At 56.0% G+C, this 13,799-nt stretch overlaps 2 protein-coding genes and 1 gene segment (V, D, J or C); all 3 read left to right on the forward strand.

Moving 5' to 3' along the window:
• LOC102435897 (immunoglobulin lambda-1 light chain-like) overlaps positions 1–1,986 on the forward strand; it is a 40,785-nt gene extending 38,799 nt beyond the window's left edge. Inside the window, exons 3-4 of the mRNA XM_023745016.1 lie at positions 179–218; positions 1,505–1,986. Coding sequence (XP_023600784.1) covers positions 179–218; positions 1,505–1,824 — 360 coding nt within the window. The 3' untranslated portion in view covers positions 1,825–1,986. The remainder of the gene's footprint in view (positions 1–178; positions 219–1,504) is intronic.
• Positions 1–13,799, forward strand: part of LOC111823484 (immunoglobulin lambda-1 light chain-like) — a 350,281-nt gene that overhangs the window by 329,534 nt on the left and 6,948 nt on the right. The window lies entirely within an intron of this gene.
• Positions 1–13,799, forward strand: part of LOC102434976 — a 233,834-nt gene that overhangs the window by 219,945 nt on the left and 90 nt on the right. Inside the window, 2 exon segments of the V gene segment in view lie at positions 8,621–8,658; positions 9,945–10,427. Coding sequence covers positions 8,621–8,658; positions 9,945–10,264 — 358 coding nt within the window.

Genomic DNA, 13,799 nt, shown 5'->3' on the forward strand with positions numbered 1-13,799 from the left:
GTCATCCATCCACCCTACAATCTGCTGAGGTGGTGGAGCGGGGACAGCGCGCGCCCCTGGCAGAGCAGACAGCAGCCGGGGGCAGTGGCCCAGGCTTCCTCCAGCACAGCTGCAGGTGGGGGCCCAGGGGTGGGGCAGGGCTCCCAGAGAGAGGTTTTTGTACGAGCCTGTGTCACAGTGTTTTGTGTTCGGCGGAGGGACCCAGCTGACCGTCCTAGGTGAGTCTCTCCTTCCCCCTCCTTTGCTGCTCTCCCAGAGGTTTGGGCCATTTTCTGCGAGTTCTGCTCTCTCTGGGTCCTGTCCCAGCCTGTGGCCAAGCTTTCACCCTGGATCCCGGCCCTTGGGAACCTGAGCTCTGTGGGTTTCTGCTCTTACTGTCCTATTTGGTCACTCTCAGCCGTTCACCTCTGTCCCCAGGACAGGGGAATGGTCAGGATGCTCTGTGTGTGGCTTCTTCTGTCTCTGAGGGTCATGGGGGATTCTAGATGGGCTCTGTTCTGTCTTCCCCTGTTAAGTTCCTGTGGGACAAGATTGTTTCAGGGGGTCATCAGTGGCCCCTGTCTTAAGGGAAAGAGAGGATAAGGACCACTGAGGGGGTAACCTTGTGAAAATTTTAGGGTGACCCAGACACTCTGGGCCAAGGCTAGAGACACCCAGGTCAGAGGTTCAGGGCAGGTCTCAGGGACTGTGGACTCATGAACAGAGGCCAAGAATGGTGCTGGGGTGCAGGGCTCCCCAGGGCTGCATGGAGCTGCCATGCGGAGTCCTGACCAGCCTCGCACCAGGGAAGCCTGCAGGAGGAGGGACACAGGGGGGAGGAGGTGCTGGAGGAAGGGCATGGAAGGACAGGTATGAGGACAATTGGCCTTTGGTCTCTGCAGGATGAACATCCTCTCAGAAGAAATGGCAGAATCCATGGCATGAGAGCTCTAGTGATCTGACCAATTTGTGGGGATGCCATTGACTGTAGAATGAGAGAGACCCAAAGACAGACAGACATTTTGTTCATCAGAAAAAGCTGCCACCCAGTTTAGACAGGGAGCAGGAGACATAGATTTGGGTGAAAAACTGACTCCTTTGGCCGATGCTCCGAAGCCCCCAGCACAAAGGATCAGGTCAGATGTGTCCACAGATGGACCCAGCAGGAGGGCAGAGGGCTCAGAGCATCTTTTGTGGGACAAACAGACAGACAGACACAGACAGGCCCAGTCAGATACCAGGAGAAGGCAGAGCCAGAGGGTGACAGTCAGATGTGTGGGGGGCAGAACGGGGCCCACAAGGACAGTGATGGCAGGTTCCAGGTTCAGGGTTTCTCAGGAAAATGGGGAGTTGAGTTAGGAACCCCCCAAACTACCCTGCACAGCATGGACTCTCACACCCGGAGAGGCCCCTGCCCTGGGGTCCTGCATGGTCCTCAGGACACTGTGCCCACAGGAAGACCGAGGTCAGGAGCTTTCAGGATGGACCCTGAGCCTCTCCCCTCCTGCCCCTCCCGCACCCACAGGTCAGCCCAAGTCTGCACCCTCCGTGTCTCTGTTCCCGCCATCCGCTGAGGAGCTCAACAACAACAAGGCCACACTGGTGTGTCTCATGAGTGACTTCTACCCGGGCAGCGTGACGGTGGCCTGGAAGGCAAATGGCACCCCCGTCACCCAGGGCGTGGAGACCACCAAGCCCTCCAAGCAGAGCAACAACAAGTACGCGGCCAGCAGCTACCTGAGCGTGTCCAGCCAAGACTGGAAGTCCGCCAGCGCCTACAGCTGCCAGGTCACGCACGACGGGAAGACCGTGGAGAAGACAGTGGCCCCCTCGGAGTGCTCCTAGGACCTGAGTCCCCACTTCTGGGGACACTTCTCCGTCAGACTCTCCCTTCCCCTGCTCCCCACTGTCCCCCTGAGTCTCTGCCCTGGTCGCTCAGACTGGGCAGGTTGCCATCCCTCCCTGTTTCCCCTTCTCCTGAATAAACTCCTGTCATTTCTCATCTGACATTTCGCATGTGTGTTCTGTGTGGGGGAGGGTGTCTGGGTTGAAGGGTCGGTAATAAAGGGCAGGACAGGAATGACATGACATGGACCTACCTGAGGTCCACTCCACTCACCCACCAGGGACCTGAATGAGCTTGAGTGCCAATGGGCGCTGGGACCCAGGGCAGAAACTTCTCCTCTAGGACCAGCCCCTGGGACACAGTCCTGGTTACCTGGAAAGGGACAAGGGCTGAGTGACGGGGATCCAGGGGCCCTGAGGAGGGACCAGGGAGAAATGGAGAGGGTCCCAGGAGGGCATGGTGAGGTACAGATGGAAATATTGGGAAGGAAATCATGGAACCAAGGCTGTGGTTATTGGGAACAGACATTGAACTTTCCTGTTCCATCATGGAACCCAATGGGGGAGCCATTACCAGGTGAGGGGCTTTTGGTTGGCCCATCAGCAGGGAGTCACGGAAAGCTTTGAGCAGTGCCTCCATGGGGCATTCGTCAAACTTAGACAATGCACGTTAGCTAAGGAAAGACGCTAACTAGTCCTGCAGAGAGAAGCAGTTAAATATCATGGAACCTAACAATTCCCCCATTGCATTCATTCCACCTACCAACTCAGGGAGCCTGGAACTCCCTTCAAGGCATGTTAGTAGTGCTGGGAACATGCGGTAAGGATGAGGAACAAGGAAACTCAGTTTATGTTCTAATTCTCCTGAGTCAAGGTCAGGCTCAAGGTGACTCTAGCCGGGGGCATGGACCTCCATATGAGGAGTCTCAACACCTGTAGTCAGATGAGGGTGAGATTCTTTATGGTTGGCTAAGGATGGAGCAGGTGATGTCAGCCTGTACCAGGAAGGTGTGAGGGGGCATGACAGTTGACATTGATGGATTATTAAGGGCACCGTAATGGGCACTAATTGGGCATCCAGTGTAGTCCAAGGGAGGGTGTATCAACTGGAGTCCAGGAGCAGAGTAAGTGCAGGTCAGAGGAGCTCAGAGCAGGAGGAGTGTGGCACGTGGGGTACAGCAAGGTCAGGCCTCCCCGGTGACACAGCACCCACACCACTCCACCCCTGGGCCCCTTCCCCCTCGCTCCCTGTGTCTCCACCCTGAGTGCAGCTGATATCAGTGACACACTCACTCCAGGCCCCTGAGACAGGGAGACTGACTAATCTGTCAATTTTTTACGTACGAGTTAGGAAACCTACTTTATGATATAATGGAATTTCAGCTTTATACGGACACCCCTGCGCAGAATTAGTCCATTATATCCAGCTTTCAGTGTATTTACTTGGTTGTATCTTAGGTGTTGTTTGCATGCATTGTGATGTTGGGTCTGGAAGTGTCCCCCAAATCACTCCAGCTTTTCCATGCCAGGAAGTGGGTGAGGGGCTGAGCTGCTGGCCTCGGGGACTCTCCCTCAGTAGGGATGCGGCCCAGCCTCCACGAGCTGCATCTGGGTGGGTCTCTCCTCCTCATGTTCCTGCAAAATGGTTTTGGCATCAGAAGCTTCACAAGGTCCAGGTTGGACTTTAGCAAAATTGCCTCCCAGATGGTTCCCCCTTTGCACCAAAGGACCCCTATGGAATAGACCTCCTTTGAGGACATCCTCCCCTTGGCTGTCCAATGACGTGGTCCATCAGATAGGAAGAAATGCATCATGGGATATTCCAGATTCGCCCTCCTCCTCCTGTGGTGCCCCACGTGTGCATGAAAGGAGTCCCTCCAGCAGATTTGTCTCCACCAGGCAGTGTGTGTCACACCCTAGCGCAGATGAGGGAATGGGGAATTTCTCTCTGGTCCTCCAGTTTGCAGGACGGTGGTCTGGCCCCCTCCGTCCTCCCGTGGTAACAATGGCCACTGAGTGGCTTGGGGAATTCTAGCAGGTGAATGGATCTGCCGTGTGAAAGCACCACGGGTTCCTCAAGTGATGACAGCAATGTGGCTGCGAACGGTGGCCATTTGTCCATTGGGAGCCTCTTTGGGAGGCTTCTGTGGGTCCCGACATGACGCCTGGGGATGGATCTCTATGGTTCCTGGTGACAAGAAGCCAGCATGCTGTAGCTCCCCTGGTGCCTCTGGGCCTAGGCTATGGAACCTCACTCACAGTGAAACAGATCCCTCCAAACTCATCCCAATCCCAGGAGACCACGGTAGAAACAGCCTATCAGGCACCAAGTCCTGTGGGAGAATTGCTTCCAACAGTCCTGCTGCTGTACAAGTCGCTGTGTCATCCATCCACCCTACAATCTGCTGAGGTGGTGGAGGGGGGACAGTGTGCGCCCCTGGCAGAGCAGACAGCAGCCGGGGGCAGTGGCCCAGGCTTCCTCCAGCACAGCTGCAGGTGGGGGCCCAGGGGTGGGGCAGGGCCTCCCAGAGAGAGGTTTTTGTAGGAGCTTGTGTCACAGTGTTGGGTGTTCGGCGGCGGGACCCAGCTGACCGTCCTAGGTGAGTCTCTCCTTCCCCTTCCTTTGCTGCTCTCCCAGAGGATTGGGCTATTTTCTGCTGGTTTTTCTCTCTCTCTGGGTCCTGTCCCAGCCTGTGGCCAAGCTTTCACCCTGGATCCCAGCCCTTGGGAACCTGAGCTCTATGGGTTTCTGCTCTTACTGTCCTATTTGGTCACCCTCAGCTGTTCACCTCTGTCCCCAGAGACAGAGAAATGGATGGGATGCCCTGTGTGTGGCTTCTTCTGTCTCTCTGAGGGTCATGGGGGATTCTAGATGGGCTCTGTTCTGTCTTCCCCTGTTAAGTTCCTGTGGGACAAGATTATTTCAGGGGGTCATTAGTGGCCCTTGTCTTAGGGAAAGAGAGGATAAGGAGCACTGAGGGGAAACTGGGTGAAAATTTTGGGGTGACCCAGACGCTCTGGGCCAAGGCTAGAGACACCCAGGTCAGAGGTTCAGGGCAGGTCTCAGGGACTGTGGACTCATGAACAGGGGCCAGGAATGGTGCTGGGGTGCAGGGCTCCGGGGGCTGCATGGAGCTGCCATGCAGAGTCCTGACCAGCCTCGCACCAGGGAAGCCTGCAGGAGGAAGGACACAGGGGGGAGGAGAAGGTGCTGGAGGAAGGGCATGGAAGGACAGGTATGAGGACAAGGTGGCCTTTGGTCTCTGCAGGAGAAACATCTTACGAAGGAATCACAGAATCTATGGCATGAAAGCTCTAGTGATCTGACCAAATTGTGGGGATGCCATTGACTGTAGAATGAGAGAGACCCAACGACAGACAGACAGACATTTTGTTCATCAGAAAAAGCTGCCACCCAGTTTAGAGAGGGAGCTGGAGACATAGATTTGGGTGAAAACTGAGCCCTTGGGCCGATGCTCCAAAGCCCCCAGCACAGAGGATCAGGTCAGAGGTGTCCACAGATGGACCCAGCAGGAGGTCAGAGGGCTCAGAGCATCTTTTGTGGGACAAACAGACGGACAGACACAGACAGGCCCAGTCAGATACCAGGAGAAGGCAGAGCCAGAGGGTGACAGTCAGATGTGTGGGGGGCAGAACGGGGCCCACAAGGACAGTGATGGCAGGTTCCAGGCTCAGGGTTTCTCAGGAAAATGGGGAGTTGAGCTACGAACACCCCAAACTGCCCTGCACGGCATGGACTCTCACACCCGGAGAGGCCCCTGCCCTGGGGGTCCTGCATGGTCTTCAGGACACTGTGCCCACAGGAAGACCGAGGTCAGCAGCTTTCAGGATGGACCCTGAGCCTCTCCCCTCCTGCCCCTCCCGCACCCACAGGTCAGCCCAAGTCTGCACCCTCCGTGGCTCTGTTCCCGCCATCCGCTGAGGAGCTCAACAACAACAAGGCCACACTGGTGTGTCTCATGAGTGACTTCTACCCGGGCAGCGTGACGGTGGCCTGGAAGGCAAATGGCACCCCCGTCACCCAGGGCGTGGAGACCACCAAGCCCTCCAAGCAGAGCAACAACAAGTACGCGGCCAGCAGCTACCTGAGCGTGTCCAGCCAAGACTGGAAGTCCGCCAGCGCCTACAGCTGCCAGGTCACGCACGATGGGAAGACCGTGGAGAAGACAGTGGCCCCCTCAGAGTGTGCCTAGGACCTGAGTCCCCACTTCTGGGGACACTTCTCCGTCAGACCCTCCCTTCCCCCGGTCCCCACTGTCCCCCTGCGGCTCCTGCCCTGGTCGCTCAGACTGGGCAGGTGGCCATCCCTCCCCGTTTCCCCTTCTCCTGAATAAACTCCTGTCATTTCTCATCTGACATTTCGCATGTGTGTTCTGTGTGGGGGAGCATCTCTAGGTTGAAGGGTCAGTAATAAAGGGCAGGAAGGAATGACATGACATGGACCTACCTGAGGTCCATCCACTCACCCACCAGGGTCCTGAATGAGCTTGAGTGCCCATGGGAGCTGGGACCAAAGGCAGGAACTTCTCCTGTGGGACCAGCCCCTGTGACGCAGTCCTTGTCACCTGGAAAGGGACAAGGGCTGAGTGAGAGGGATCCAGGGGCCCTGAGGAGGGACCAGGGAGAAATGGTGAGGGTCCCAGGAGGGCACAGAGGGCTATAGATGGAAATATTGGGAAGGAAATCATGGAGCCAAGGCTGTGGTCATTGGGAACAGACATTGAACTGCCCTGTTCATCATGGAGCCCAATGGGAGAGCCATTTCCAGGTGAGGGGCTCATGGATGGCCCATCAGCAGGGAGTCAGGGAAAGCTTTGAACAGTGCCTCCCATGGGGCGTTTGTCAAACTCTGCCAATGCACGTTAGCTACGGAAAGACACTGACTAGTCCTGCAGCAGAGAAGCAGTTTAATATCATGGAGCCTGACAATTCCCCCATCACGTTCATTCCTCCTACCAACTCAGGGAGCCTGGGACACCCTTCAAAGCATGGTTACTGGTGCTGGGAACATGAGGAGAGAATGAGACACAAGGAAACTCAGTTTATGTTCTAATTCTCCTGAGTCAAGGTCAGGCTCAGGGTGACTCTAGCCTCGGGCATGGACCTCCATATGAGGAGTCTCAACACCTGTAGTCAGATGAGGGTGAGATTCTTTATGGTTGGCTAAGGATGGAGCAGGTGATGTCAGCCTGCACCAGGAAGGTGTGAGGGGGCATGACAGTTGACCTTGAACAATTAGAAAGGGCACAGTCCTGGGCACCAATTGGGCATCCTGTGATGTCCCAGGGAGGGCATATCAACTGGAATTCAGGAGCAGAGTAAGTGCAGGTCAGACCAGCTCAGAGCAGGCAGAGTGTGGCCTGTGGGCTACAGCAAGGTCAGGCCTCCCCGGGGACAGAGCACCCCCACCACTCCACCCCTGGGCCCCTTCCCCCTCGCTCCCTGTGTCTCAGACCTGAGTGCAGCTGGTGTCAGCGACACACTCACTCCAGGCCCCTGAGACAGGGAGACTGACTAATCTGTCAATTTTTTGCATACGTGTTAGGAAAACTACTTTAGATATAATGGAATTTCAGCTTTATACGGACACCCCTGCGCAGAATTAGTCCATTATATCCAGCTTTTAGTGTATTTACTTGGTTGTATCTTAGGTGTTGTTTACATATGAGAACAGAATAAGGTCCCACATTGTGATGTTGGGTCTGGAAGTATCCTCCAAATCACTCCAGCTTTTCCATGCCAGGAAGTGGCTGAGGGGCTGAGCTGCTGGCCTCGGGGACTCTCCCTCAGTCGGGATGCGGGTCCAGCCTCCACGAGCTGCATCTGGGGGGGGTCACTCCTCCTCATGTTCCTGCAAAATGGTTTTGGCATCAGAAGCTTCACAAGGTCTGGGTTGGACTTTAGCCAAATTGCCTCCCAGATGGTTCCCCCTTTGCACCAAAGAACCCCTATGGAATAGACATCCTTTGAGGACATCTGCTGCTTGGATGTCCAATGACGTGGTCCATCAGATAGGAAGGAATGCATCATGGGATATTCCAGATTCGCCCTCCTCCTCCTGTGGTGCTCCATGTGTTCATGAAAGGAGTCCCTCCAGCAGATCTGTCTCCACCAGGCAGTGTGTGTCACACGCTAGCACAGATGACGGAATGGGGAATTTCTCTTTGGTCCTCCAGTTTGCAGGACAGTGGTCTGGTCCCCACCGTCCTCCCGTGGTAACAGTGGCCACTGAGAGGCTTGGGGAACTCTAGCAGGTGAATGGATCTGCCGTGTGAAAGCACCACGGGTTCCTCAAGTGATAACAATGTGGCTGCGAACGGTGGCCATTTGTCCATTGGGAGCCTCTTTGGGAGGCTTCTGTGTGTCCCGACATGACCCCAAGGGATGGATCTCTATGGTTCCTGGTGACAAGAAGCCAGCATGCTGTAGCTCTCCTGGTGCCTCTGGGCCTAGGCTATGGAACCTCACTCACAGTGAAACAGATCCCTCCAAACTCATCCCAAACCCAGGAGACCACGGTAGAAACAGCCTATCAGGCACCAAGTTCCTGTGGGAGAATTGCTTCCAACAGTCCTGCTGCTGTACAAGTCGCTGTGTCATCCATCCACCCTGCAATCTGCTGAGGTGGTGGAGGGGGGACAGCGCTTGCCCCTGGCAGAGCAGACAGCAGCCGGGGGCAGTGGCCCAGGCTTCCTCCAGCACAGCTGCAGGTGGGGGCCCAGGGGTGGGGCAGGGCTCCCAGAGAGAGGTTTTTGTACGAGCCTGTGTCACAGTGTTGGGTGTTCGGCGGAGGGACCCAGCTGACCGTCCTAGGTGAGTCTCTCCTTCCCCTTCCTTTGCTGCTCTCCCAGATATTTGGGCTATTTTCTGCTGGTTTTTCTCTCTCTCTGGGTCCTGTCCCAGCCTGTGGCCAAGCTTTCACCCTGGATCCCAGCCCTTGGGAACCTGAGCTCTATGGGTTTCTGCTCTTACTGTCCTATTTGGTCACCCTCAGCCATTTACCTCTGTCCCCAGAGACAGAGGAATGGTCAGGGTGCCCTGTGTGTGGCTTCTTCCATCTGTCTGTCAGGTTCATGCTGGATTCTAGATGGGCTCTGTTTTGTTTCCCCTGATGGGCTCTTGTTGGTGTCAAAAGGGCCCCCATCTCAAAGACAATATAGGATAAGGACTACAGAAGGGGAAACCAAATTCTAGGGTGCCCCGGAACCTTCAGGGCCAACGCTCTGGGCCAAGGCTAGAGACACCCAGGTCAGAGGTTCAGGGCAGGTCTCAGGGACTGTGGACTCATGAACAGGGGCCAGGAATGGTGCTGGGGCGCAGGGTTCCCCGGGGCTGCATGGAGCTGCCATGCGGAGTCCTGACCAGCCTCGCACCAGGGAAGCCTGCAGGAGGAAGGGCACAGGGGGGAGGAGAAGGTGATGGAGGAAGGGCCATGGAAGGACAGGTATGAGGAAAAGGTGGCCTTTGGTCTCTGCAGGAAGAACATTCTCACAGAAGGAATGACAGAATCCATGGCACGAGAGCTCTAGTGATCTGACCAATTTGTGGGGATGCATTGACTGTAGAAGGAGAGAGACCCAATGACAGACAGACAGATTTCTGTTTCATCAGAAAAAGCTGCCACCCAGTTTAGACAGGGAGCAGGAGACATAGATGTGGGGGTGAAAACTGACACCTTTGGCTAAAGCTTTGAAGCCCCCAGCTCAGAGGATCAGGCCAGAGGTGTCCACAGATGGACCCTGCAGGAGGGCAGAGGGCTCAGAGCATCTTTTGTGGGACAAACAGACTGACAGACACAGACAGGCCCGGTCAGATACCAGGAGAAGGCAGAGCCAGAGGGTGACAGTCAGATGTGTGGGGGCCAGAACGGGGCCCACAAGGACAGTGAAGGCAGGTGTCCAGGCTCAGGGTTTCTCAGGAAAATGGGGACTTGAGGTAGGAACACTCCAAACTCATGGCATGGACTCTCACACCCAGAGAGGCCCCTGCCCTGGGGTCCTGCATGGTCCTCAGGACACTGTGCCCACAGGAAGACCGAGGTCAGGAGCTTTCAGGATGGACCCTGAGCCTCTCCCCTCCTGCCCCTCCCGCACCCACAGGTCAGCCCAAGTCTGCACCCTCGGTGTCTCTGTTCCCGCCATCCGCTGAGGAGCTCGCCAACAACAAGGCCACACTGGTGTGTCTCATGAGTGACTTCTACCCGGGCAGCGTGACGGTGGCCTGGAAGGCAAATGGCACCCCCGTCACCCAGGGCGTGGAGACCACCAAGCCCTCCAAGCAGAGCAACAACAAGTACGCGGCCAGCAGCTACCTGAGCGTGTCCAGCCAAGACTGGAAGTCCGCCAGCGCCTACAGCTGCCAGGTCACGCACGACGGGAAGACCGTGGAGAAGACAGTGGCCCCCTCAGAGTGTTCCTAGGACCTGAGTCCCCACTTCTGGGGACACTTCTCCATCAGACACTCCCTTTCCCCACTCCCCACAGTCCCCCTGCGGCTCCTGCCCTGGTCGCTCAGACTGGGCAGGTCGTGATCCCTCCCTGTTTCCCCTTCTCCTGAATAAACTCCTGTCATTTCTCATCTGACATTTCGCATGTGTGTTCTGTGTGGGGGACCGGTGTTTGGGTTCAACAAAGGGCAGGATGGTTATGACATGTGACTCCATCTACCCATCATTAGCTCAACAACCAACTAGGAACCTCAATCAGCTCTGAGTGCCTGTGGGAGACGGAACCCAGAGCAGGAACTTCTCCTGCGGGGCCGGCCCCTGGAAGGCAGTCCTATTTCACTTGGAGGGACAGAGGCTGAATAAGAAAGATGTGGGTACCCTGAGGGGCGATGAAGAAAAGATGAAGAGGGTCCCCGGAGGGAAAGGTGGGCTACAGATGGAAATATTGGGAAGGAAATCATAGAGCCAAGGGTGTGGTCATTGGGAACAGACATTGAACTTCCCTTTCCCATCATGGAACCCAATGGGGGAGCCATTACTAGGTGAAGGTTGACTCCTCGCCTTAAAATCATGAAAAGCTTTGAAAAGTGCCTGCCCATGGTCCATTTGTCACACTTTGACAATGCATGTTAAGTAAGCAATGACACTGACAAGTCATACAGCAGAGAAACAGTTCAATATCATATAACCTAACAATTTCCCAATCATGCTCACACCCCGTACCAACTCAGGGAGCCTGGAACTCATGGTTCTGGGAAGCTGGGCTGAGGATGCGGCACAAGGAAGCTCAGTTTATGTTCTCATCGTCTTGGGTCAGCCTCAGACTCAAGGTGACCCTAGCTGGGTCTTGGGACCTCCATCATGAAGGTCTCAAACCCTGAAGTCAGATCACCTTAGAGTTTTGGGTGTTGGTTAAAGGATGAAGCAGGTGATATCAGGCCTCAGATGAAGTGGACATGGGAATTGACCTTGATGGATTAGAAAGAACACCATCCTGGGCACAAGATGGGCATCCAGTGCGGCCCAGGGAGGGCATATCCACTGGAATTCAGGAGCCAAGTAAGGGCATGTCAGAAAATCTCAGATCAGGGGGAGTGTGGCCTGTGGGTTACAGCAAGGTCAGGTCTCCCCAGTGACACAGCACCCCCACACCACTCCACCCCTGGGAAGAATGGCAGGGGACACCCCCAAGGTCACCCTAAAAGGCAGGCTGGAAAAGACTACAGTTACACCGTGACATCACCAATGCTATCCTTATCTAGGCTGCCCTATGGACCATAAGCCAGAGGTCTGGATCAGATGGCTGGGACATAGGAAGTTGCCAGTAGACTTTCTACACAGACCAACTTGTCTTTCCCTGGAAGGGGAGGGGGGGAGAGGGAATACGCACTGCCCTCCCCTCATGCTCTCACCAGGGATTAGGGGTGTTTCCACATAAGAGAGGTGTGCCACCCGTTCCCATGGAATGTCCGGCACAGTGACACAGATGCCCACCATACTCATCCCCCATCACAGGGGAGCAGAGTGGAAAAAGCCTGTCAAACACCTAATTCCTTTGGGAGAACTGCTTCCAAGAATTCTTTCCCTGTGGAATGCACTGTGTCCCCTATCCTGTCACCTGCTGGTCTGAAAGGGGGGACACTGTGTGTGCCCTTGCAGACCAGACACCCCCTGGGGCAGTGGCCCAGGCTTCTTCCATCACAGCTGCAAGGGGAGGGGGTGGGGGGCTCAGGGGTGGGCAGGGCCTCCCAGAGAGAGGTTTTTGTATGAGCTTGTGTCACAGTGTAATGTGTTCGGCGGCGGGACCCAGCTGACCGTCCTAGGTGAGTGTCTCCTTCCCCCTCCTTCCCTGCTCCCCTACAAAGTTTGGGCTGTTTTCTGCTATGTTTGCTCTTTTTCTGGTCTTGCCTCAGCCTGTGACCAAGCTTTCACCCAGGATCCCAGCCCTTGGGGACCTGAGGTCTTCCCTTCCCTGGCTTTACTGTCCTACTTGGTCACCTTCAGCTATTCACCTCTGACCTCAGAGACAGGGGAATGGACAGGATGCCTTGTGGATTTTTCTGTCTGTCTGGGAGGGTCATGCTGGATTCTAGTTGGCTCTGTTCTGTCTTCCCCTGATGGGCTTCTGTGGGACAAGATTTATATCTGCAAGTCACCGGTGGCCCCTGTCTTAAGGGGAAGAGAGGAAGAGAAGTACTGAGGGGAACCGGGTGAAAATTTTAGAGTGACCCAGAAGCCAGGGCCAAGGCTAGAGACTCCCAGGTCAGAGGTTCAGGGCAGGTCTCAGGGACTGTGGGCTCATGAACAGGGGCCAGGAATGGTGTTGGGTTAGAGGGGCTCCCCGGGCTGCATGGAGCTGCCATGCAGAGTCCTGACCAGCCTCGCACCAGGGAAGTCTGCAGGAGGAAGGACACAGGGGGAGGAGAAGGTGCTGGAGGAAGGGCATGGAAGGACAGGTATGAGGACAAGGTGGTCTTTGGTCTCTGCAGGACGAACATCCTCTCAGAAGGTAACGTACAACTATTGGCATAAAAGCTCCAGTGATGTGACCGACTAGCGGGGACTCCATTGACTGTAGAATGAGAGAGACCCAGGGACAGACAGACAGACTTTTTGTTCATCAGCAAAACTCATACTAACTTAAGAGAAAGCCCAGGACAGGTAGATTGGGGGGTGGGGGGACGGAACCCTAAGGGCAAAGACCCTAAGACCCCAGCACAGAGGATCAGGTCAGAGGTGTCCACAGATGGACCCAGCAGAAGGTCAGAGGACTCAGAGCATCTTCTGTGTCCTGACACACAAAGACAGGCCGAGTCAGATACCAGGAGAAGGCAGAGCCAGAGGGTGACAGTCAGATGTGTGGGGGGCAGAACGGGGCCCACAAGGACGGTGATGGCAGGTTCCCGGCTCAGGGTTTCTCAGGAAAACGGGGAGTTGAGTTAGGGACCCCCCCAAACTACCCTGCACAGCATGGACTCTCACACCCACCCAGAGAGGCCCCTGCCCTCGGGGTCCTGCATGGTCCTCAGGACACTGTGCCCACAGGAAGACCGAGGTCAGCAGCTTTCAGGATGGACCCTGAGCCTCTCCCCTCCTGCCCCTCCCGCACCCACAGGTCAGCCCAAGTCTGCACCCTCCGTGTCTCTGTTCCCGCCATCCGCTGAGGAGCTCAACAACAACAAGGCCACACTGGTGTGTCTCATGAGTGACTTCTACCCGGGCAGCGTGACGGTGGCCTGGAAGGCAAATGGCACCCCCGTCACCCAGGGCGTGGAGACCACCAAGCCCTCCAAGCAGAGCAACAACAAGTACGCGGCCAGCAGCTACCTGAGCGTGTCCAGCCAAGACTGGAAGTCCGCCAGCGCCTACAGCTGCCAGGTCACGCACGATGGGAAGACCGTGGAGAAGACAGTGGCCCCCTCGGAGTGTTCCTAGGACCTGAGTCCCCACTTCTGGCGACACTTCACAGTCAGATGCTCTCTTCCCCCGCTCCCCACTCTCCCCCTGC

The sequence above is a fragment of the Myotis lucifugus genome, unplaced genomic scaffold (genome assembly GCF_000147115.1).
Source record: "Myotis lucifugus unplaced genomic scaffold, Myoluc2.0 scaffold_509, whole genome shotgun sequence".
Taxonomy (NCBI): domain Eukaryota; kingdom Metazoa; phylum Chordata; class Mammalia; order Chiroptera; family Vespertilionidae; genus Myotis; species Myotis lucifugus.